We start from the raw sequence: 24,346 nt of genomic DNA on the forward strand, positions 1-24,346 counted from the left end.
TTTTTAAAACTTATATTCTATGGGGTTTTTTTTGTTGTTGTTGGTTTTAGAAGAATCTATTTGAAGTTATGAGAAGTCAACATTTCTCCAAACCAATCCTTAGTGCAGCTACGTTATATATTCATAGTCAGAAAGTTTGGGTGCATCAAACAGGATTCTTTCCAGGGAGTAGGATGAAGGGATGGTGGACAGTGAGATGGGGGACAGCCTTTATTTTATACACTTCCATATTGTAGTCTTGGCAAATAGTTTGTTATGCAGTGACTTTGTGCCAACATCGAACTAAAGAGCCAAAATGTCCTCAAAAAAGGAATTGGCTAATTTGAAGAGCTATGAGGTCATTAAGAAAAAAAGTGGTGATGTAGACCTTTTTGAATTAACATGGAAGATTGTGTGTGTGTTGGGGGGGGGAAACTGATGCAAACTTCATTGTTGAGTATGAGCCTGTCTCTATCCTAGTCGCTTTTGAGGGTGTAGATATGTGGCCCCAGAGCACTCGCGCCCAACTGTACCTGTTAACCACATTTTTCTCTGGGGGAGAAAATGGTGGGAGAGGAAGGGATGTGCAAGAGGAAGGCCCTTCACTTTTAATTTTGTGACATTCTGAATCATTTGAAATGTTCCCAAAGATCATGTATAATTTCCTTATTAAAGCAATAAAGGAAATAGATGTCTTTAATGTCATGTAAGTACCTTGTACTTGCCTCAGTACAAAGCAAGTACAAGATGTACTTGCCCACATCTGGAATGACATATAGTCATTTTTCAAGACAGTAACCAGGGCTTTATAGATTTCTTTTAGGAATAGACGCAATTTCAATCTATTTAGGGTCTTGATTTCTTCCTTTTATACAAAAAAAAAAAAAAAAAAAGGATCTGATCTTGTACCTAATTTGTTGTGACAGTGCCACCACTTAAAGTACAGCAATTGTGCAACCCCTTAATTTGAATTGCATTTTGCGAGTGTTTTTCACGTACACGACCTCACGGACCAACTTAAGCCGTCAAGTTAAAATCGGCATATTGAAAATAAATCACTCGGGCTACCTAAAAGAACGTAGGTATAACAAATAAAAAAAAAGTTCATGTAAGCATATATACTTGAATTTGAACTTTAAACATATAGGTTCATGTAACTTTTGGTAGGGCTTCGCGGCTTTCCTTCACTCGGCGGTCCTAGTTCTGAGAGGATCGAAAAAGTGCATTTTCTCACTGCCTTTTAGTGAGAAGTGGAGCCGGGGGAGCCGGGTCCCGGGCGCTCCACGCGCCGGGGCCGAGAAGTTCGCGGGAGGCGCAGGGCGGGGCTTCCTCCCGCCGACTCGGAGCCCGGCTCTACTTCTCCGAGTCCACGTCTCTTCCTCTGGACAGACGTGTTTCTTCAGGTCGGGACCGGCCAACGTGACAGCCGCAGACCTTTCAAAAGGGAGCTTGGGCCCCGCCTCGAGGATCTCCCCCGGCCCCGGCAGCGCGGGCCAGCCGGTCAGGCCCCTCCCGGACTGCGGCGCGCGGCCCCTCGGGCCCGAGCCCGCCGCCGCCTCGCCTCCGGGCGCCCACCTCGCGGCGCCGCGCGCAGCATCCCCGGCATGGAGACCGGCTCGGATTCAGGTCAGAGGCCCGCGCGTCCGTGCCGAGCCACGGCCGCCGCAGGCTGCTACGGCGCGGCGGGGCGGCTAGGCCGGGCCGCCCGCGCAGGCCGCCGCGTGCCGGGTCCGCGCGGGGAGCGCTCGCGGGGCGGGCGGCGGCAGGTGGGCAGGACGAGCCGCGAGCGAGCGAGCGAGCGAGCGCGGGCGGGCGGGCGCGCGAGGGGCCCGGCGGGGGGGCCGCTGGGAGGATGGCTCAGCTCTTTCTAAATATAAAACCGGCGTGAGTTGGGCGAGCGCGGCGCGGAGCCGCAGAGCCGCCAGGCGGGCCGGGCGCACCGGGACTCGGCCGACAGACGGCGGCGGCTCCGCAGAGGCGCGAGGCGGTGGGAGCGCCCGAGTCGCGAGCTCGCGGGGGACCGCGAGATCGACGCGTGCTGCGAGGAGGACGCAGGAGGCGGCGGCAGGCGGGCCTCGTGGGCGCAGCGCGGCCCGCGCCGAGCGACCGGAGGCGGCTCCCGGCCCCTGCCGCACCGCGAGCGGCGAGCCCCCCGCGCCTCGCGTCCGCGCCCTCCCGCTCCGGCCCCTCCCTCCCTCCCTGGCGCAACATGGCTGCGGCCGCCGCCTCCGCCTCCCAGGACGAGCTGAGTAAGTGCCACCGCGAGCCCGCGGCCGCGAGTCGGAGCCGGCGCTGTGCAGGGCCGGGGGCGGCGGCCGGGGCCGGGCGGGCAGGCCGGGGCGCGCTGCCTCCCGCCGGGTGCCGGGTTGGGTGGGCGGGCGGCGGCCGCGGGGGGCTGGGGCGCTCGGGCCTGGCGGGCGGGCGGGGCGCCGGCCGCCGGCGCTTGTAGGCCTCAGGTTTGCACCGTCACGTTGCGAAATTGAAACCGGAGCCCCGGGCGGAGCCACCTCTGCCCGCGATCCGCCCCGGCCCGGGGGTGGGGGCAGCCCAGCCCCCTGCTCGCGACGCTCGGGCGGGCGGACCGGCTGGGGGCCCAGGGTGGCGGGCAGTGTCGGCCCGTCCTGTCTGACCCCGCCGTGGCCCCGAGTCCCAACTGTTTGGGGAGTTCTAGAAATGTAGATTTGGCGGGGAGGAAGGGAAGAAGGTGCCTTTCTGTGACACCTTAGAAATCAGCGGAAAGGTCAAGAATAGGCGGTGACCCTCAGGTGGAGCAGGAAGGACGGGAGGGCGGAGAGAGGGGTCGCCGTGCTAGACGCAGGAGGAACCGCGGGGTGACAGCGGTTTCAGAAAGGAGAGCCAGCGCACTCTCGACCGTAAACGGTGCAATTTTTCAGGGGCCGGCGATCTAGGTTCGGGGAGAGCTGTGGCCACCCTGAATCCCAGGCCGCCCCGCCCGCCGCCCGGGTTCACCTCGATGCTTTGTGGGAAGTGTAGTTCCAAGGCGCCGCAGGCCCACGCTGGGGTCATAAAAACTGAATTTTCCTAGAACATGTAAGATGATTTCTGATTGCGTTTGGGGGTGGTTAGATGAAATGCTTACGTTGAGCGTTTGTTTCCTCAGCGCTGCCCTTCAGTTGATGACAAAAACAAGAACGGTGTTACTTAGGGATGATGTGAGTTTTAAATGGAATGTACCATGGGCGAGGTGTCGCAAGCTTTGTGAAGTTTTTGTTGTTACAGTCCCTTCGGAATTTCCATCCGAAAGTAGTTATAAACATAATAATTTCTGTTTCTTTGGTGCTTGGCAGTTTGAAGCTACTTTTATATGTACGTGATCTCACTCTTGCCCTCATAACAACCTTGTGAAGTAGGTAGGTAGGAATTATCCTTGTTTTAAAGAGGAGGCAGGTTTAGAGAGATTAAGTTGCTGCTTTGACATAAAACTGGTGTAGGCGGAGTAATGTTTGTTCATTTTGAAGTTGAAATACACAGTTGGTGTGACCCTGGGCGTAATGGAGAGTCTGAGTGGACAAGGTCTCCTGGTGTGTTCAGAGATAGACAAGGTTTGAGAGCCAGAGTTGATTGTTCCTCTGTCAATTCCAAGCTGGAGCACCCTTCCAGGCCTCCTGGGGAGATCAATCAGGTCCCTGATTTTTTTCTTCCATTTTTGTTGTTGTTGTTGTTGTTATTGTGGTAAAATACACATAACATAAAGTTTACCATCATAACCACTTTTAAGTGTGCAGTTCAGTGGTGTTAAATACATTCATATTGTGCAACCATCACCACCGTCCATTTCCAGAATTCTTCTCAACTTGCATTACTGAAACTCTGTACCCACGGAACCTTAACTCCCTATCCCACCCCACCTTCCTCCAGCCCCTGGCAACCACCATCCTGCTGACTGTCTCTGTGATTTTGACCTCTCTAGGTATCTCATATAAGTGGAATCATACATGGTTTGTCTTTCTGTGACTGCCTTATTTCACTTGGCATAATGTTCTCAAAGTTCATCCATGTTGTAGTATGTGACAGTATTTTCTTGATTTTTAAGTTGAATGATACTCCATTGTGTACATATATCACATTCTCTCGTCCATTCATCTGTTGTTGGACACTGGGGTTGCTTGTACATCTTATCTGTTGTGAATAATGCTGCTATGAACATGGGTGTACAAGTATTTCTTTGAGATTATGCTTCCAATTCTTTTGGGTATTATATGCAGAGGTGGGATTGTTTGATCCTATGGTAATTCAATTTTTAAGTCTTTGAGGGACCACCATACTGTTTTCCACTGTGGTTGTATCATTTTACGTTCCTACCAACAGTGCACAAGGGTTCCAGTTTTTCCACATCCTCACCAACGCTTGTTATTTTCTTCTGTATTTTCGAAAGTAGCCATTGCAATGGGTGTGGGGTGGTCTGTTTAAATTGTTATACTGCATGGTATCTGGGTTCCTGATGTACCACTAAAACACTTAAAATCCGAATTACCATTTGGAATGGAGGACACAACTAGAAGAAGGATTGGGTATCATTCTATATGGCTGATGTACATGTGTAGATGCACTGTGCTTCTGTATATTAGGTACCTGTTAAGGTGCTGGGAGTCCTTCTGGTTAAGGAACTTATGGTTTTAGCAGCTACTGGGAAAGTTAGGAGCAAATAATTCCAGTCCTTGCTTTTCCATTTTTTTGTTTGGTCACATCATCAGTCATCAACCACAAATGTCTGTTGACTTGGTTTCTGTACTTCAGAAGAGATTAAATGCTTGGCAGCTGGTACCTTAGAATAATTTAACTTGAAATTAAATACATAAGTAAGTGGCTAAGAAGTTTCAAATAAGCCACTTTTAGTTTTAGAATGGCTATAATAAAAGAGATGGCTGATGGAAAGATGCTTTATAAGGTTTTTTAAAAAGGAGCCAAGAATCTGAATATTTGCTGGCTATTATTTTTCAGTAGTAGATGAAAATAAAAGTGAACTATTGGATGTCTGCATTATTTTTTCCCCTAATATTTTATTGTAAAAATCTTCAAAAATACAGAAAAGTTGAAAATAAGCATTTATATATTCACTACCTGGGTTCTGCATTTGATATTTTATTAGCTTTATCATGTATCTGTCCATCTTTCAATCCACCTTTACAATTTCACTTTAATTATTTTATTTTTTCTTAAAAAATTGTGGTAAAATACACATAACAAAACTTAATCATCTTTATACAGTTGAGTGGCATTAAGTACTCAATCCATCCTTTTTAGATGCATTTCAGAGTAAATTGGAGCTATTTGTAAACATCCCATTCAGTATTTCAGGACTAGCATTAAGTGCTTTGTGTATATCCTTTTATTTGTCAAAGTAATCCTAAGGGGTAGGCAAAATTATTATTGCTGTTTTATGTAATGGAAAACAGACTTTTTAGGTTCCCCAGGTCCTGCAGCAAATGAGTTGGAATTGAATCCCAGGTGTCTCAGACTCCAGTGTGCACTCAACCAGGCTTTAGGCTGTATTACCTCTGTGCACCATGAGTGTTCATGTGGACAAAAAGATCTAGTCAGATGGGCTGCTAAAAATCTTAGCTGGATGTTACTATTACAATTATTTGACTACTGTTTAGCGTTGCTGTGGGGTGCAAAAGAAACACCACAGTCCACGAGTGGAATTATAATACTGCTGAGAAGAAGGAAGAATAACTGTAAACAGCTATGTTAAGGACCAAAATGTATGCTTACATAATATAGGTAATGCTAAAATAATGCTATCTGTGGTTCCTATGTCTGCTATTTAGAGATGTATGGCTGGTAACAGTGGGTTTCTATAGATTTCAAATCAGCATTTTCTATTTTTGTATTTGAGGTGACATGTGTGCCATAAATTTAAATTAAATCTGCAGGTGCTTTCAGTTGTATCTGCCACCGCACTTTGCAGGAGCTCCTGAGAAGCAGAACTGTTAGGTTTCTCTTTTATTTCATTTTTATTGATTGATTGGTTGATGAGTATCATTGACACATGAAAGGTAAGCAGGACAGTCTTGGGCTGGGATATCTTAGAATCTGTTATCCTCTCACAAATATCATGTAATTGTCACTTTGAGTCAGGTGATTGTAAAGCTTAATGTTTACCAAAAGCTTACCATGTGTTCTAGTCACTTTGTACATATTAAATGAATCCTTGCAGCAGCCCTGTGAGTTTAGTCCTATTATTGTCTCAGTGGTGGAACTTCCTTCATGTTACACAGTTAGGACTTCAATTCAGATTCTCTGATTCCTGTTTATATGTTAATTCCGACTGACTGCTGTATTACCATCTCTGAAAGGGAGAATATACAGTTTATAACAAGAGCAACATGTTCCCCGCCCCCCCCCCCCCCATCTTAATAGCCTCTGGAAGAAATCTGCTGTAGTGTATAAAATGTTGTAGTATTCTGATGTTTATTGAATAGAAATAGTAGATTTTTGGGTGAGATGCAACCACGGAGAACAGTTAGTTCTGATTGTTAAAGAGAGTTCTGAAATCTAGATTGTAAATTACTTGAGATCATAGTCTGTAATTTTTTTCTTTATATTCAGGGTGCTATAACTGTTTGGAATGAAATGAAATTCAGGGCAGAGCATGTGGGCTAGTTTTTCTTCTAATATCCTCTGTCAGTTCATGGAAAAGTTGACATTGTAGTTATATTGCAGGAGTGGATAGGGAGACTTCTGATAGAAGGAAGGAAGCATTTGTGACTTTTCACCTGGTCAGCAGTTGAGGGGTTTCATATTCTGGGCTTCATAATTATAGGGCATCCTTAGAATCTGATCTTCGTTGGGATAAAGACAACTCAAGGAGTAATGGCCTGTAATCTTAAGGCCCACTGACACTATTCAATTTGACCATTTGACATAACCATGGGGCACTTCACTTGCAAAAGTTGGCCAGATAATCAACATGTCAGATACCTTCTGAGAGAGGCTCTGCCAGTGCCAGGAATCCTAGTGGCTTTTAGAGGATGAGATGTGGGAAGCTGTCTGTGTAGGTGAATGTGATTCTGTGGTCATACTGAAATAGCCCTAGAGACAGCCATCCATGCAGCTGAGCTGATCTTTGTAAATCAAACCTGTATGGTTTAAATTTTGGTTACTTAGTCACATATGAAAAGTTAAAGTGAAAATAATGATATTTCTATTTTTTATCAACTTCTAATTCTTAATTTTCACCCCATTCTGTTTTGAATTAAGCTTTCAATAAACTAATATTTAATAAAGGCCAGTGTCAGAATAGTTGGCACTGGGACATTCGAACTTGTTCAGAAGATAGATGTTAAAATTGTAGGCACTTCCAGGGTGCTCAGATGGTCTGATCCAAGTTTCTGGTCTCTGGTTTCAGGCCTGGCCAGTCTCTGCCTTGATGCTTGTCATCTTATGTGGCTTGTTTTCCCCACACATTTTCCAGTTAAATAAGACTTTAAAAATTGACCAACTTCTGGTCTTGTCCTCATAGGGCTTATAATTCAGTGTAGAGACAGGTTTATATATGAATATAAATAACTCATATGAGGCATAATATGAAAAATGCCTAACACAGTTCTTTGGAAATTTCAAGTGAGAATAGCATTCCAAGTTAAGAGAAAAATAGATTAAGCTAAGACATAGAGGTTAGAAAATGTTGTGCATTTTCAGAGAAAGTGTGAGTGAGTCTGATGTACTGGAGTAGGCGTGCTATGGCTGTGTGAGGTGCTGGGAAAGGAGATAAAATTTGTAGTTTGATACTTGGCCCTTTTTACCTTTTATGTTCTTCTTACAATTTGGGATCTTGGACAAATAATTTTACCTTTCTAGGTCTCAGTTTCCTTCTCATAAAATTGGGATAATAAGAAATACTCATAGTGTTGTTATGATTAACGTATGTGAAAATGCACTGTCTAAACAATTAAGCTATATATAAATTATTATTATTATTCAGGGGGGGTGCAGTAGGAGATGGGGCTGGGAAGATAGGTTGGGACCAGCTTGTGTGGGAATGCCAACATAACTAGTTTGGACTTTGTTCTGTAGACAGAAGAGGACCATCAAAGGCTTTTAAGCTGGAGTGTAACATGAGTAGATCTGTTTTATAAGGATAACAGGTGGCCGTGGCGTAACATTGATTTTAAGAATCCAGAGACCAAGAGTGCAAGACTAATTAGGAGGGTATCACCGTGGCCAAGTGAAGGAAACATAGGGTCTGAAGTGGGAGAGTGAAAGTGGATTTGGCAAGAAGGTGATATATCCTACAATCCCTAACGTAGGCAGAAATTATTGGCCAAGTAGATAAGCATTATTTAAGAGAGGGAGGAGTTAGAGATGATTCTAAGAATCTACTTGAGAGATTGCGGTGGAGTGGAGATTGTAGTATTTAGACAGATGTAGGGAGGTGGAAGTGGAGAAAAGAGAACAGGTTTGTGTTCAACAGAGTATTTGTTGAGTGAGTAAGTTGAGTTACTGGGGCGCCCATGTTATGTTGTTTAGGGAGACAGTTTTCAACAGTAACAAAAACATCTGGTGTTGGAGTCAGAGATGGTTTTGAATCCTGGCTCTCCTGCATTCGATTAATGTCCTTGAACAGAGGACCTAACTTCTGGGCTTTGGTTTTCTCATCTGTAAAATGGGTTAATAACAAAATCTATTTCACAGAGTTGTTATAAGAGGGGGAAGAGATAATACATATTAAGAACTGGGCATAGTGCTAGGCATGTGGATTCCTGTGTATAGGAACTTAGGTTTCTGAAGCTTGGTAGAGTGTGGGGGTGATGGTAGAGTCATGGGAATGGACACATTGTCCTGAGGACAGCTGTCTGGTGCTATATGTAGGGGTGAGAAGAAGACAAAGAAGAACCAGGGAAGGGGATCAGGAGTGCTGAGAGAGGGCAGAGGTTCCCAGGGTTATGAATATTAACCACTTACATCCTCAGTTGTAATGTACTAATAATGTGTACCTACTAATACTCATCTTGTAAAAATGTTATATAATTACACTTTCTTCTAATTTTAATGTAAGGCTTTGTATGCTGATGATTTATATGTATATGTACACATATACATATATGATAAAATAAATGTTGTATTGGTATTCCAGTTTTTTTAGTCTTCTGTGAATAATTACCAGTGTATTTTTTTTTAAAGTATTCGCCTATTACTTCTATACAATAAATTTTGTTTGTGGACATATTCCTTTCTCCTCCAATTTGATAATCACTGTAATTTTTTTCCTCCTCATTTTGAATTTACAAAGCAGGGCATCAAATTAGATCTTAGCATAGAAATGAAAAGTGCTTTTTTGTTTTCTTAATGGTAGCTGTGAGTATAAATCTTTTAATTGTTTTCTTTCCTGGTGTTCTAAATAATAGATTCTTTATACAATTGCATGTGTACGAGTGGATGAACGTACCACTGGTGATCCAGAGGATTTTTGTCAAGACTGGATAAACCATGTATCACATTGATTGTAGAGGTTAGTAGTTCCTTAGTTCCTTAGGATGTGTGCATTTTTTTGTAGTAGCATTTAAAAATGCATAGGTTATCAAGTAGCATTTTCCTGCCAAGATCTTCATGGGTTTTTCTCCTTTTCTAGCTATCTTAAGAGAGTTGGTGAAGTTCATGTTAGTTTATATATTCCTGAAGCCTCTATTCTCTGTCATTGCACAAACATAAATTTAAAAAATCAGCAAGAGAGAGAAAAAAGATAAAACTTGAAGACATTGCTTAGCTGTGTGCACAAGGAAAAATCTATGAGTGTTCGTTTACAAGTGGTATTGTCTGCCACAGCCACAAAAGATGATTTTACACGCTGCAGGAATATTATCCTGGAGTTAATTGTTTTATTTGTAAAAAAAAAAAAAAAAAAAGCGTTAAAAGTGGCGTCATGATAGTAATTGGATATTCCTAATTCTGCCTTTTTGACATCTACTGTGATAGAAAAGCCACTTAATTCTACTTCATTCTGAGGCTGAATACGTATGGTGTCAGTGTCCTTCTTGGATGATATTGGATAGTCCTTTGATTGAAACTCTATATGTTCACATTGCAACTCTCTGATCTCATGAGCTCAATATCCAGTGAGTACCTGGGATTTTGTGGCTTCAACTCAAAGTTCATTTTGTTGCTGTCTTCTATTGCATTCCCCTTCCCCCAGTGCATTCTGTTTTTCAGTATGTATATTGCTGATGATGTGTATGATGTCTGAATTCATTTAGGTGGAATTTTGAGGGATAGAATGCATGGAATATTTTATAAATCAAAGTTCAACTTCAGAGTAAACTTTGGTTTATTTTTGCTATCTTCGTTCCATTTTAGAGAAATGGAAAATTGGGAGGTTGGAGGAATTGTACAAGAGAAATGGGGACATTGTTCATTTGCTCCTAGATTCTTTCTCTGTCAGTGTTTTTGGGCCTGTGACAGATGTGTTAATGAAATTAATGATCTACTGAAGGCAAGCAGTATACCACAAATGCTGGAATTTAAATAGTGACTTAAATAAGGAATATTCTAGTGTTTACACATCCAAATGAGCATTATCCTAAGTAATTAGCTGCTTTGGGTGGATCTTCACTGTCACATATTTGACTTTTATGTAGTTTGACCTCTTGCATGGTATATTGTCTCCTCTAAGCTGGCTTTCATAAGCTGAACTAATCTTTCTGTTCATCAGTTTACTAACACTGATTTCTAAGTGGACACCTGCCAGCTGCTGTTTCTGGGGGAAAGGACTTCCTTGGGAGGTGGGAGTGGTTGTGGAGCTTAGTGCATCTAGAATCTGACACTTATTCATTAAATCTAGGTAATAGATGAGGGCTTCTGTCTCATCACTTGGCCCAACCCTGCCAAGCTAACCTAGTCACTTCTTCCTTCCCTCCCTCTGTGTGTGTGTGTGTGTGTGTGTGTGTGTGTGTGTGTGTGTAGGGGGTAGTAGAATGTGTATGTGAGAGCAAGAGGGGGTAGCCTTGCTTTGGGCTATGCTGGGTTAAAGTAGCCTGACGTCATATGCAGGTGGCTAGGACTTCTGAAGTGGCAGGAGAAGGAAGACTCCTTTTCCCTTTCCTGCTCAGAATGTAGTCCATAGTGCATCCTGGTGCAAGGCTTTCAATATTGCACTATCTGCCTGGGCCCTGGGGGGTAAGACTGGTGGGCTAGGGGACAGGAAGATGGTCTGTCTGATTGCCTTAGTTTGGGGGTAAGGGGTACCAGCAGGGACTGTGTCAGCAGGAATCTTTTGCTCTGAACCTTGTTGCTTGCAGAGATTTACATCTGTCATCCCTTGGGGCTGCCCTGGCTGGAAGGAGGCAACTCTTGCAGCAGCCATGATGGAATGGGTCCTCTCCCCACCACCCGACCTTTATTGGTGTTTACTACTGGACTTCCTGACGTTCTCCTTTTAATTTAAAAAATTTTTAAGTATATTTATTTATTTTGAGGCGGGGAGGGGCAGAGAGAGTGACAGAGAGGAATCCCAAGCAGGCTCCGCACTGCCCAACATGGAACTCGGACTCACCAACCACGAGAGCATGACCTGAGCCCAAATCAAGAGTCGGACACTTAACGGACTGAGTCACCCAGGTGCTCCCTGACATTCTCCTTTTAAGTACGTTTGCATTTAATATGTTTTTTTAAAGGTAGAGAATGAGGCAAACATCTTTTTAAAAACCTAGGAGTAGAGATCAAAATTGAAAGCATTACTTCTTGCTGGCCTCATTTGGATTTGGTCAAGTATTAGAGTCGCATTTGGTGAATTAAAATGGCATATAGAAATTAATAGATGATGTGGACTTTATCAGTTAGTATTTGGTTAGATTTATACTTCACAGGATTGATCTACCTGAAAAGATTATTACATATAAAATCTAGATGGCAGTTAGGCTTTCCTTCCTCATAGTTTTATTGTTTTATTTTTTTATTTTTTTCAATATATGAAGTTTATTGTCAAATTGGTCTCCATACAACACCCAGTGCTCATCCCAAAAGATGCCCTCCTCAATACCCATCACCCACCCTCCCCTCCCTCCCACCCCCCATCAACCCTCAGTTTGTTCTCAGTTTTTAACAGTCTCTTATGCTTTGACTCTCTCCCACTCTAACCTCCTTTTTTTTCCCCCCTTCCCCTCCCCCATGGTCTTCTGTTAAGTTTCTCAGGATCCACATAAGAGTGAAAACATATGGTATCTGTCTTTCTCTGTATGGCTTATTTCACTTAGCATAACACTCTCCAGTTCCATCCATGTTGCTACAAAGGGCCATATTTCATTCTTTCTCATTGCCACGTAGTACTCCATTGTGTATATAAACCACAATTTCTTTATCCATTCATCAGTTGATGGACATTTAGGCTCTTTCCATAATTTGGCTATTGTTGAGAGTGCTGCTATAAACATTGGGGTACAAGTGCCCCTATGCATCAGTACTCCTGTATCCCTTGGGTAAATTCCTAGCAGTGCTATTGCTGGGTCATAGGGTAGGTCTAATTTTAATGTTTTGAGGAAAACACTGTTTTCCAGAGCGGCTGCACCAATTTGCATTCCCACCAACAGTGCAAGAGGGTTCCCGTTTCTCCACATCCTCTTCAGCATCTATAGTCTCCTCATTTGTTCATTTTGGCCACTCTGACTGGCGTGAGGTGATATCTGAGTGTGGTTTTGATTTGTATTTCCCTGTCCTCGTCGTAGTTTTAGTCTCAGACTCCTAACTGCAGAAGTCGTCAAAGTCCAGAGGTGGTCATCCTTCCTTCACTACCGGATCCCCCTGCCCCATCACATCCTATTTTTGTACATGTCGTATACTTAACGCTTTTCTTAGCTGTTAGGTTCCCATTTCTGAAAATGATTATTTTGGTTCCACTCATGTAAGCTTGGACATGAAACCCACCTGTTTTCACTGGTTTTATATACACGCATGTGTGTGCACACGTGCACACACACACACACACACACACACACCACACAATCCACTTTCGCAAGCATTTCAGTAATTTAAGTTAACTCTAGAAGATGTGAGTCATGGGGAAAGGCCTTGCTGTAGAGTGCTGGACTTCCTGTTCTTTCACTGGTCCTTCCTCCCTCTCCATCTTTTTCTCTTTTCCTCTCCTCTCTGTAGTAACTACTACATCATTCCTGATTTGGAGCAGACCAGTGCTGCCACACAATCAGACCTTCTGGAATTTAACCCACCTTTCTTTTTTTCTTTTTTCTTTCTTTTTTTTTTTTTTGGTAACCTTAAGTACTTGTCGTTGTATTAAAATACATATAGTCCCCTTTTCTGGAAATTCTGATGTCAGATACTATAAATTGCTGCCAATCCCCTCCTTTCTCTTGCTAGACATTAAATGTATAAACTTCTAAATGACTTTTTTAATGCATGAGGAATTAATATTTCATGCATTCAACAGGTATTTGAGCAATTACTCTTTGCAAGGGCCTGAATTAAGTGCCGGGACACCAAGAAAGTTAGGTCACAGTTTCTCAACCTGAGGAGTTCTATAGAAGGACAGAGTGTATGAGTGGGTAGTCAGGTGGAATCAGATTGAAATCGTACCTAGAAGAACTGCTTTGGTTTAGGGAAGAGAAGATTGGGCAGTTACATAACGTATAGCAAAAGACAGTGAGTGCCAGGAGAGATGTAGAAGAGGTCTGTGAGAGTTTGTAGGGCCAAAATGGTACGTACAAGTTGTGGAGCATGGAATATTTGAGCTGGACCTTGAATGGGAGGATTTGGCTGTGTGGAGATGGAGAGATAGGAGAGGTTGGGAGAGTATTCCTGATTGGGGGACTTGGTTGACCAAATAATTGGGCAGGAAAACATGGCGCACTTAAACGATTGCAATTTGGGTGGCTGTTGGGGAGTAATGGGGTACATGGTTGAGAAGGTTCTTTTGGGGCTAGATTGGCCCACTCTTAGAAAGGACTCCCTCTCTGATCTAATTATTCACACTAGGCTTGTGCTAGCTGCTAATTTTTTTAATGTGCTTTTATGAAGGAAGTACTTCTTCCTTGTCCCCCAGTGCCCCTTTGACAAAGACCTTCCATTTGTATTTGGACCCAGTTGTAAGCTGGCTTAAGCAAAAAACAGGGTTCTTACTATAAGGAATCAGGGAGTTTTATGGAAGTAAGAGGGGCCTTCAAGAACTAGAAATCATCCACTTCTTCCAGATGCTGTCTGTGCCTCTGTGACCATTCTTTCTTCAGACCAGACTTCTGATTTTGTGTTCCAAAGGATAGGCTAAAGATGCCCATGCCATATCCACTGGCTTATTCTCATAGGCCCAAGCACTCAAGGGTGGCTTGACTTTATGGTGCCAATTCTGAATTGCTGCGGAAGGTATGAATTGAGCCAGACCCATGTCTAGTAAGCCTTTGTATCATTTCCATCCACTTTCTGTGCTTCATCAGTGCTGCAATTTAACATGCAGGCATGAGCATTGTGTTTGGAGTTGGACTGGCTTGGAGTTTGAGCCCTAGCCCTGCCACTTACTACAGTTCTGATCAACATTCTTTTTTTTTTTTTTTTTGTAAATATTTTAAAATATTTTTAAAAAATTTATGTGTTTATTTTGAGAGAGAGAAAGAGAGCGTGTGCATGCAAGGGGGGGAGGGGGAGGGAGTGGGCAGAGAGAGAGAGGGAGGACTTGAGAATCCCAGGCAGACTTTGTGCTGAGCATTGAGCTGGATGTGGGGCTCGAACTCACTGTGAGATCATGACCTGATCCGAAATCAAGAGTTGGACACTTAACTGACTGAGCGACCCAGGTGCTGCGATCAACATTCTTAATAAATTTTAGACTGTTTCTTCATTTGTAAGTTGGAACTAATACTCCCTTCACTAAATGGTATTTTAGAGGGAGGTACTGCATTCTAGTGTGTTCTTGGAGGGTAAAGATCTCTTGAGGTTCAGCTTACGATTCTTTGTCTTATTAGATTGATGATGATGACCTTTGGCAAATCAGATCCAGAGCCTGTTTTTTTAATTATAAATGCAGACAACAGTTGTCCACCTCACAGTGTTTTTTGAGGTTCAAAAGGCCATGTGAAACTGCTTTGTGACTGTGCGGATATATATGTATTAATCAGAAGAAAATAAATACTATTAGGAAGGATATTTCCTTGTGATATTATTCCATTATAGTTTAGTATATTTCTATGGTAGCTTGACAGCTCTTTCTCAAAATATCTTGTAGCTGTAGAGTATTAATTGATTTTTGGTGCAGCAGGCAGTGGTCTAGGTATTTTCAGATTTCCATTTCAGTCACAGCTTCCGCTAACCCAATTTATGATTTATAATTTAAAATTTACTTTCACATTCAGAAAAAATAATGTTCTTTATAGAAAACTTAAGCAACTTTAAAAACATTCCTAAACCTGTTACCCTGAAATAACTGTTTTCTCTTTCTGGTTCATACAAGTGATTCATGCTCATGAAGTAAGATAGTAATGACATAAAATTAAGCCAAAAAAGAATCCTCTGAAATTCTACCACATGGAGATAACCATTACCTTAAATTTAGTAACTTTTCCTATTCTTTTTGATGGTATATGCTTGCTTTGCATACTTTGTAAGGAATGTTTTGACGTTCAAGTTGTTATGAAAAGATGATACATCTGAGGAAACAGATGTATTGCTGTTTTTTTTTTTTTTTAACTTTTTTTCTCTAACTGATGATGTAAGTGACAAACCAGTATTTACCTTTTCTAATCCGATGGAAAAGTTGCCTTTCTTCCTTAACTCAGAAGTCAAAGTTGTATTTTTTGGCGTAATCCAGAGAATGAGTGATTTGTGTAGATAGATTTGTCAGGAATAATTAACACGTTTTCAGAAATATCAGTGGCTACTGGTGGATAACATTGAAGTGAAGTCCTTGAACCTTTACTGGTTATTTCTGCTTTGGGTGGGGGTAGAAGGAAGGAAGGGCCCTTTTCTTTGTCTTTACATAGGGAAATGAAAGGCAGGTGAATAATATGGATTAAAGAATTATTTAATGAAGAGTAAATCAGTATATTTATTTTTTCCTATGTGAATGGAATAGTAGACATAAACTAAGCTGGAAATTGTTTTTTGTTTTGGGATTGAAGAATTTCAGTGTTTTTGAAATTATTTTTTCAAAAGTTTTTTTTAGAAAGACTTTTTTTTAATTTTTATTTTTAGCAGATTTAGGCTTAGGTTTCTCCTCCTCTGAGAAGAAAGCACAGAGATTTCCCACATAAGCCCTTGGCTCCCATCCCTCCCCCACAATTACGCAAATTACACGGCCTCCCCCATCACCATCACTCACCAGCATGGTGCATTTTTGAACCAAGGATAAACTACATTGATACATAATCACTTGAAGTCCATGGTTTATATTACAGTTCACTCTTGGTGTCCTATATTCTGTGTGTTTGGACACATAGCCATGATTTTAATACCATTTCTTTTTGGCACTGAAAAATATTGTTTGTACCAGTTTACTTATCCACTCACCTACTGAAGGACATCTTGGTTGGGGCTACTCACCTACTGAAGAGCTTTTAAGTGTTAGCAGTTATGAATAAAGCTGCTGTAAACATCCCTGTCCAGGTCTTTGTATGGACATAAGTTTGCAGCTCCTTTGGGTAAATACCAAGGAGTGCAATTGCTGGATCATACGGTAAGACTATATTTAGTTTTTGTTGTTTATTTATTTTGAGAGAGAATGCATGCATGCAGGTGGGGGAGGGGCGGAGAGAGAGAATCGTTAAGTGTGGAGCCTGACACCAGGCTCGATCTCACAACCTCTAGATTATGACCTGAGCTGATATCAAGAGTTAGATGCTTAACCAACTGAGCCACCAGACACCCGGGACTGTTAGTTAGTTAGTTAGTTAGTTAAGTTAGTTAAAAAAATTTTTTTTAAGGTTTATTCATTTTTCAAAGACACAGAGTGTGAGCAGGGGAGGGGCAGAGAGAGAGGGAGACACAGAATCCGAATCAAGCTCCAGGCTCTGAGCTGTCAGCACAGAGCTCAATGCAGGTCTTGAACTCATGGACGACGAGATTAGGACTTGAGCTGAAGTCGACCTTTAACTGATTGAGTCACCCAGGCGCCCTGGACTGTTATTTTTATAAGGAGCCTCCAAACTGTCTTCCAAAGTGACTGAACCATTTTGCATTCCCACCAGTAAATGTTCTTATTTTCATTTTTCCATATTCTTTAAGGTGCATTTTAAGCTTTAAAATTCTGGTGTTCCTTGTGCTTATCTTTCCCTCGGAGAGTTTTTCTCCAGGGCGGTGATACACAAAGTATGGTCTGAGGGTGGGAGAATTATTTTTTGCAAATAGGGAACTGTGGAAGAATGTAAATTAACTATCATTGTTATTTTACTTAACATTTCTTATCCTAGTAAGATAGGATGAAGGAAGAGTGTTCCTTATTTTTTTCTGACTGGTAACAGTTTGCAGCTGGCTTACTTTGAGCAGAACTTCCTTAGGGTTTGTTACCCTGGAGTAGAATTGCTAGAAGTTTGTTTTCAGAGATTGTATGGGTGTACACCCCATTAACAGTGAACTCAAGTATCTCTTGGTTTGTTTCCAGGTTTTGCCAACAATTGGTAGTTAGATTGGTAGTTAGATTTGCAAAGTTTTCTGATGTGAAAAATACCATACTGTATCTTACTGTGTTAATTTTGCATACTTCTGACAAGTGTAATTGAACATCTTTATATGTGTTATTTAGTCTGTGGGTCTCATCTCTGAATTGCTTGCTTATATCCTTTTTTATTTGAAAATTTTGGATTAATTTGCTTTTTCTTGATTTGCATGTTTCATTCTGTATTCAAGTCCTTTTCATTTAAAAACATCATTATTTATAACGTATCTTCTTATTTTATGGTGTGTTTTCTGATATTTTAAAATCTTAACCGATTAGTCTTTTATGTTTTGTGTGTGAGTTTTAATTTTCCCTTCTCAGTTTTATTTTAAAATCTTTAAAATCCTGGGGCACCTGGGTGGCCCGGTCGGTTAAGTATCCGACGTTGGTTCAGGTCATGAGCTCATGGTTCAGGAGTTTGAGCCTCGTGTAGGGCTCTGGGCTGATAGCTCAGAGCCTGGAGCTTGCTTTCGGATTCTGTGTCTCCCTGTATCTCTGCCTCTCCCCCACTCATGCTCTGTCTGTCACTCTCTCAGAAAAATAAACAAACATTAAAAAAAATTAAAAATCTTTAAAATCTTACTTTGTACATGTCATTAATCTACCTGCAAGGGATTTTTAGGTTATTTCTTTTCTGTATGGGTAGACAATTTTTTTCCAGTTTTCATTGACTAGTTTGCTTTTTCTTTCCCTAGTTCTTTAGATGCAATACTCAGTTTTCTCCTTATTTTTATATACTGCCTATCATTTCCTTTTTTGGATTCTCTTTCCTTTATCCTTAAATGCTATTGTCTTTTAAAAAATCCTTTTGTTTAAGGTTTATTTATTTTGAGAGAGTGTGAGCGAGAGGGACATGGGCAGAGGGAGAGGGAGACAGAGAATCCCAAGCAGGCTCCACAAGCGGGCTCCACACTGTAGGTGCAGAGCCTGATGTGGAGCTTGAACTTGTGAACCATGAGATCATGACCTGAACCAAAGTTGGACATTTAACAGACTGAGCCACCCAGGTGCCCCTAAATGCTGTTTTCTTGAGCAATCGGTCTCTGACCTTCTATTATGTTCTTTCAGCATGCAACTAGCATATCCAAGTGTGGTAATCCTGTGCTACATCCTTGCCTTTTCCTTCTTAACTCTGTTTTTCCATGGCCACTAAGCTCTGACACAGACTGAGGTTTCAGTAAATATTTGAAAGGGTGCATGACTGATCTAGCCAGAGTAGTTAGTGCTTCACAGTGGAAATAGGAGGGTACTGGGCCTTGAAAGAGGAGAGAATTTAGATGAGCTGGGAGAAAGAGGAAGGGTGAATTGCACCTTGACACATTTGGTATTAGCTTCTGATTTATAGCGTTGAGCTTTCTCTAGTGTTTTTTTCCTTTCTTTTTTTTTTTTTTTTTAGAGAGAAACAAGGCTCGTGTGTGAGTGGGGGAGGGAAAGAGGGAGAGAGAATCTTAAGTAGGCTCCACACTTGCTGAGCATGGAGCCTGATGTGGAGCTTGACCCCATGACCTCAGGATTATGACCTGAGTTGAAATCAAGAGTTGGTTGCTCAACCAACTGAACCACCCAGATGCCCCTTTCTCATGTTGCTTTTTGACCTTTGAATTTGTACATGGTTCCATATTGTCTTAACTACCACTTGAATGAGACAAAGTCTCATGATCTTTTGGTGATGCTCTTAAACAGGGCTCCCTGTGTATGATGTAGTATATGTAGCATAGGTCCTTTTAGAAAATGGGACTATTGTTGCAGACAGTTGCACAGTATAGGCAAGGTTTTTTCAACTGAAGGTCAGAACACCTCATTCTAGTTCTTGTGCTGCTGCTAATTACCTCTGTGAACTTGGGTGAGTCCCTAAAACCCACTGTTTTTTATGCTAGTCTTTCAGTCCTCTCCAGCTGTGAATTCAGTAGAAATCTTTCTTTGTAGTACAGGTTTCAGGGTGATAGTTTCATGGGTGTTTATAATAATTCATTAAACTGTACACTTACATTTTGTGCATTTTTGTAAGTGTTTAATTTACATTGAAAAAGATTTTAAAAACCCACAGAAAGGGGGCACCTGGGTGGCTCCGTTGGTTGAGCGTCCAACTTCGGCTCAGGTCATGATCTCACGGTTCCTGAGTCTGAGCTCCGCATCAGGCTTGCTGCTGTCAGCACAGAGCCTGCTTGGGATCCTCTGTCCCCCGCTCTCTCTGCCCCTCCTCTGCCTGTTCTCTTTCTCTCTCTCAAACATAAAACTAAAACCTTAAAAACACACACACAAAAAGACTAGGTTTCAAAAACAAGAAAGACTAGATTTCTTACATCCATGTGCTACCCCCCCTACCCCCCCAAAAAAATTCAAGCTTGATTAAAGACTTGAATGAAAAAAGCAAAATCATAAGGCCAGGAAGAAAACATAGATAAATATATGTGTCAGAGGTCTCCAAGGCCACCCCAGCTTCAGTGATTTGTTAGGAGAATTCACAGGACTCAGCATATATTTGTATTCATGTTTAAGATTTATTACAGTGAAAGGACACAAAGCAAAATCAGCAAAGGGAAAAGGCACATGGAGCAAAGTCCAGAGGAAACCAGGTACAGGCTTCCAACAGCCTTTTCTGGGGAGCCCCAAAGGATGTGCTTAAATCCCTCTAGCAATGAGTTGTGACAACATGTGTGACATGTTGTCCACCAGGGATGCTCTTTAGAGACTCTGTGCTGAGGGTTTTTATTTGTTGTTTATGTATATATGTGTGTATGTAATGTATTTATGTATTTTTGTTTTATATAAACTCCTTGCTACACATGGGGCTCGAACTCACAACCCCGTGATCCAGAGTTGTATGTTCTACTGACAGGCATCTAGGCACCCCTCAGTGCCAAGAGCTTTTAATCAGTGCTGGGTCATGTTGGCATCTTCTGCCTAACACGTACCAAAATTCCAGATTTCAAGAAAGAAAGCAGGTGTTTGGCATAAACCATATTGTTTGTGTGAAGGGTTTAGGCACAGTGAGCCACTCTTATCCGTTCTAGGAATGGAGGGAACTGTCCTGAAACCCATTTCCAAATGCTCAGTCAAGGGCCAGCCTGGCAGGCAGGCATTTCTAAGGATAGCAGTCTCAGGCCTGCTCTGTTAACACTTTTCTGCAGAATATACTATTTTTTATAATCTTGGAGTAAAAAAGGCATTTCTAAGTATGACTAGAAGCTCCAAAGCCATAAAAGGAAGGAAAGGTAAATTTATATTTAAGAACCTAGATATGAAAAGCAAGTGCTATAGAGTCACAGGCATACTAGGAAAAAAGTATTTATGATGTGTGGGAGAATGGAGGAGATTTTTTTCCCAATATATAAAAGCTTTTACAAGTCATCAACTCAAAAGAATAATGAGTAATTTGCTGAAGAAGATATTTCAAAAGACCAATAAATATTGGAAAAGATACTTTACCTTAGTGATAAAATACATATGAATTAAGACAACAGAGTGATCTTTTTTCATCTACCATATACAGCTAAGATTGACTACTTATAATCTTTGTAAAGTTGATTACTCAGTATAGGAGTGAGCATAGGGAAATTGCAACTTACATACGTTGCTGGTGGTATAAATTAGCACAAAATTTTCTTTTTAAATTGTTTTAAATTTTATTTCAAGTATAGTTAATGTACAGTGTTATATTAATTTCAGGTGTACAATATAGCAATTCAACACTTCTTTTTAAAAAATTTTTTTTTAATGTTTATTTTTGAGACAGAGAGAGAGACAGAGTATGAACGGAGGAGGGTCAGAGAGAGAGGGAGACACAGAATCTGAAACAGGCTCCAGTCTCTGAGCTGTCAGCACAGAGCCTGACACGGGGCTCGAACTCACTGGCCACGAGATCATGACCTGAGCCGAAGTCGGACACTCAGCCAACTGAGCCACTCAGGCGCCCCGCAATTCAGCACTTCTATACATTAGTCAGTAGCACAGGGTATTTTTCCAAAATCTGTTAAACCCGACGACACTCCTACCCTTCGACTTAGCAGTTCTGTCGCTAATGTTTTAGCTTACCGAAACCTGTGCAAGTGCACAGATGTATGGGTAGGAATGTTCTCTGGAGTATTGTTTGTGGTACTATAAAACTGGTAATCGCACAAATAGAGTGTTAGTTAATTACATTACTGTATCTATAGACATAGTTGCCATGTAGCCATTATCAATTAGATTTTTATTTAGTGCTACAGAAAGATAAAGTTTTATACATAGCCAAACATTTTAGTGTTCTTTGGTATTTAAAACCTGACCTGAATGGATATACGGTTCCTTATAATCTTTGATTGTCCCACTGAGCATGAGTGTGTGTTTTATTACAGAATATGAATGTATTTGGTTGTAGGTACTGCTCTAGAACCCACTGGATGGGTAGGGTTATTTGAAATATAGTATATACACTGTGTCACTATATTATCATTCTAAAATCTGAAAAGTTCTGAGACATATATTGCTCCAAAGGTTTCTAGTAAAGGATTTGTGTTAATCAAAAGGAAAAAAAGAGGGCAAACTGTAAAATCCTGTATGCCATATTCCAGTTTTAGGTTAAAGTAACACGAATGTATGAACAGGAAATACTAGTGCATAAGCTGTTCTCCACATTTCACAGTGATTATCTGAGGTTATGGCAGTTCTTTAATTTCTTCATAAGTGAAAACAATTTGGATGAGTTTGTATACAATATGTAATGTAACTGGAGAGGATGGAACTTGCTTCTGACTTGGAAGTAGTATTTGTCTTACCTCAGATACTGTTGCGGTGACCTGAAGGATCTCATTTCCTGCAACTAAAAACTGAGTCTGTGTGAAAGATGAACTTAAGTTTTGGATTCCTTTTGAATTTTCAGAACTTTTGGTTACAATCCTTCTTGTTTCTGAATAGACACTTTTTGGGTCCCAGGCCTAATTTACTTTCTTGAGGTTGTTTCCAGGGTTGAGGGTAAGGGCACAGAGTTCACATTCTTTCTGTGCCTCTAAAAACAGGATTCAGGGACCATACTATTGCTAAACCTTTACTTTTTATTTTGTTAACTTTGACAGGTTGATAAATTTCGTTCTTGATTATATCAGCACTTATTTACATTTCTTTTCATAAAGCTTGAACATGATTAATTCCCTTTTATTTAAAGTGTGGTGTGTAGCTACAGATGACATACAGGTGTTAACACCGATCCCAAAGGCTGTAGGAGGCTTTTACTCTTCCTCAGGTGCACTTGGCCTGTTTTGGAGGGACCCCACAGGATGTTTGGGACTGTTTTTGGCATTCCCACGTTGCCATCATAAATAATTTTATTGCATTTAGGAAGCTCCATTTTCTATTCTAGTGAGGAAGAGAGGGAAGTTTAAGGCACTATACTGGGAATACATAGGAAGAAACCAAATGGTTATGTGAAAAATGAAGGAGACCAGATATCGCTTGGTTTTTTAAGCCTTTGGTCCAGATTCTCCAGGTCAGTTTGTTAGGAAGAATTGAACTTTCTGCCTTCTTCCACAGAACAGTTTTTCCGCAGTTTCTGTAGCTAAACTCTGCGGGCAGTTTCTTCTGACCCTGGTCTGTAAGGTGCCAGGCAGAGCCTCCTGTAACTGGCACAAATATGCGGAGTGAGCTCCCTGTTCCTACGAACTCCTTTCACTGCATAGAATCATCTAGTCTGCTTATTTCACAGTCATCCTGCCTGCCTTTCCTTGCTTCCTTCTTCCTTACTCTTTTCTTCCTTTGTTAGTCATTTTAAAAGCTAAACTTGAGACTTTATTTGGATTTCACCACTTTTCCCCATTAATGTCCTCTTTCTGTTCCAGGATCGTACGCAGGGACCACACTGTTTAGTTGTCCTGTCTCCCCAGTCTCCTCTGGTCTGTGACAGTTTCTTAGGCTTTCCTTGTTTTTCATGATCTTGAAAGTCTTGTGCAGTACTGGCCGGGTGTCCTATAGAAGGTTTTCCAACCTGGGTTTTTCTGTTGTTTTACTGATAATTAGATGGAGAGTTTGGGTTTTTGAAAGAACATCACAGAGGTGAAATGCCTTTCATGTCACATCATATCAGGGATTGTGATATCCATGTGACATCACTCATGTTGTTAACTTTCATCACTCAGTTAAGATAATATTTATCAAGTGTTTCCACTGTAATTTTCCTCTTTCCTTATTCTATTCTTTGGAAGCAAGTCACTAAATCTAGTCTACCCTCTCAAAGAGGGTGGAGACAGAAATTAAGCTGTACCTCCGGCAGGGGGAAGTATCTACACATAAATTGTTTGGAATTATTTTATAAGAAAGTTGTGTTTCTTTTCCTCAGTGAATTTAATCATTTAATCATTTATATCATATGGATTCATGTACATTTAATTTATGCTTTGGGTTTAATACAATACTGTGTTATTTATTTTGTTCCTCAAATTATTCGGCTTTGGCCATATTGGAACTCTTTTGGGGTGGTTCCTGTAGACCTTTGATATGTTCCAGGCCTCGTTTTCTTCTTAATGTTACAAGATACTTCAGGTTCATCATGCTTTTTTTCACTGCTCCAGCCCTGGAATTAGCCATTTTTTCAAAGAGCCTGGTTCCTTTTTTTGAAGAATGGTGTTTAAAAACCAAGATTTGGGTGCAAGGTGTGCTTGCTGCTGCCAGGGTGTCATTGCCTCTAGGTTCTCTTTGTGTGTGTGTGTGTGTGTGTGTGTGTGTGTGTGTGTATTTAAAAAAATTATTATGGAAAATTTCAAACATATGCAAAAATGTAAATTCTTA

General features: G+C 41.4%; 1 protein-coding gene across 6 annotated transcripts in view; it reads left to right on the forward strand.

Annotated features, from left to right (window-relative positions):
- The first annotated feature begins 1,279 nt into the window (after window positions 1-1,279).
- Window positions 1,280-24,346, forward strand: part of ECPAS (Ecm29 proteasome adaptor and scaffold) — a 106,625-nt gene continuing 83,558 nt past the window's right edge. The window contains exons 1-2 of one of the 6 annotated variants that reach the window (XM_058694550.1): window positions 1,475-1,605; window positions 9,351-9,454. In XM_058694550.1, coding sequence (XP_058550533.1) covers window positions 9,433-9,454 — 22 coding nt within the window. In that variant the 5' untranslated portion in view covers window positions 1,475-1,605; window positions 9,351-9,432. Of the gene's footprint in view, window positions 1,606-1,844; window positions 2,229-9,350; window positions 9,455-24,346 lie in introns of those variants that run through there. The other 5 variants (XM_058694551.1, XM_058694552.1, XM_058694553.1 and 2 more) reach the window with 5 other exon arrangements.

This window comes from Neofelis nebulosa, chromosome 12 (genome assembly GCF_028018385.1).
Source record: "Neofelis nebulosa isolate mNeoNeb1 chromosome 12, mNeoNeb1.pri, whole genome shotgun sequence".
Lineage (NCBI taxonomy): Eukaryota > Metazoa > Chordata > Mammalia > Carnivora > Felidae > Neofelis > Neofelis nebulosa.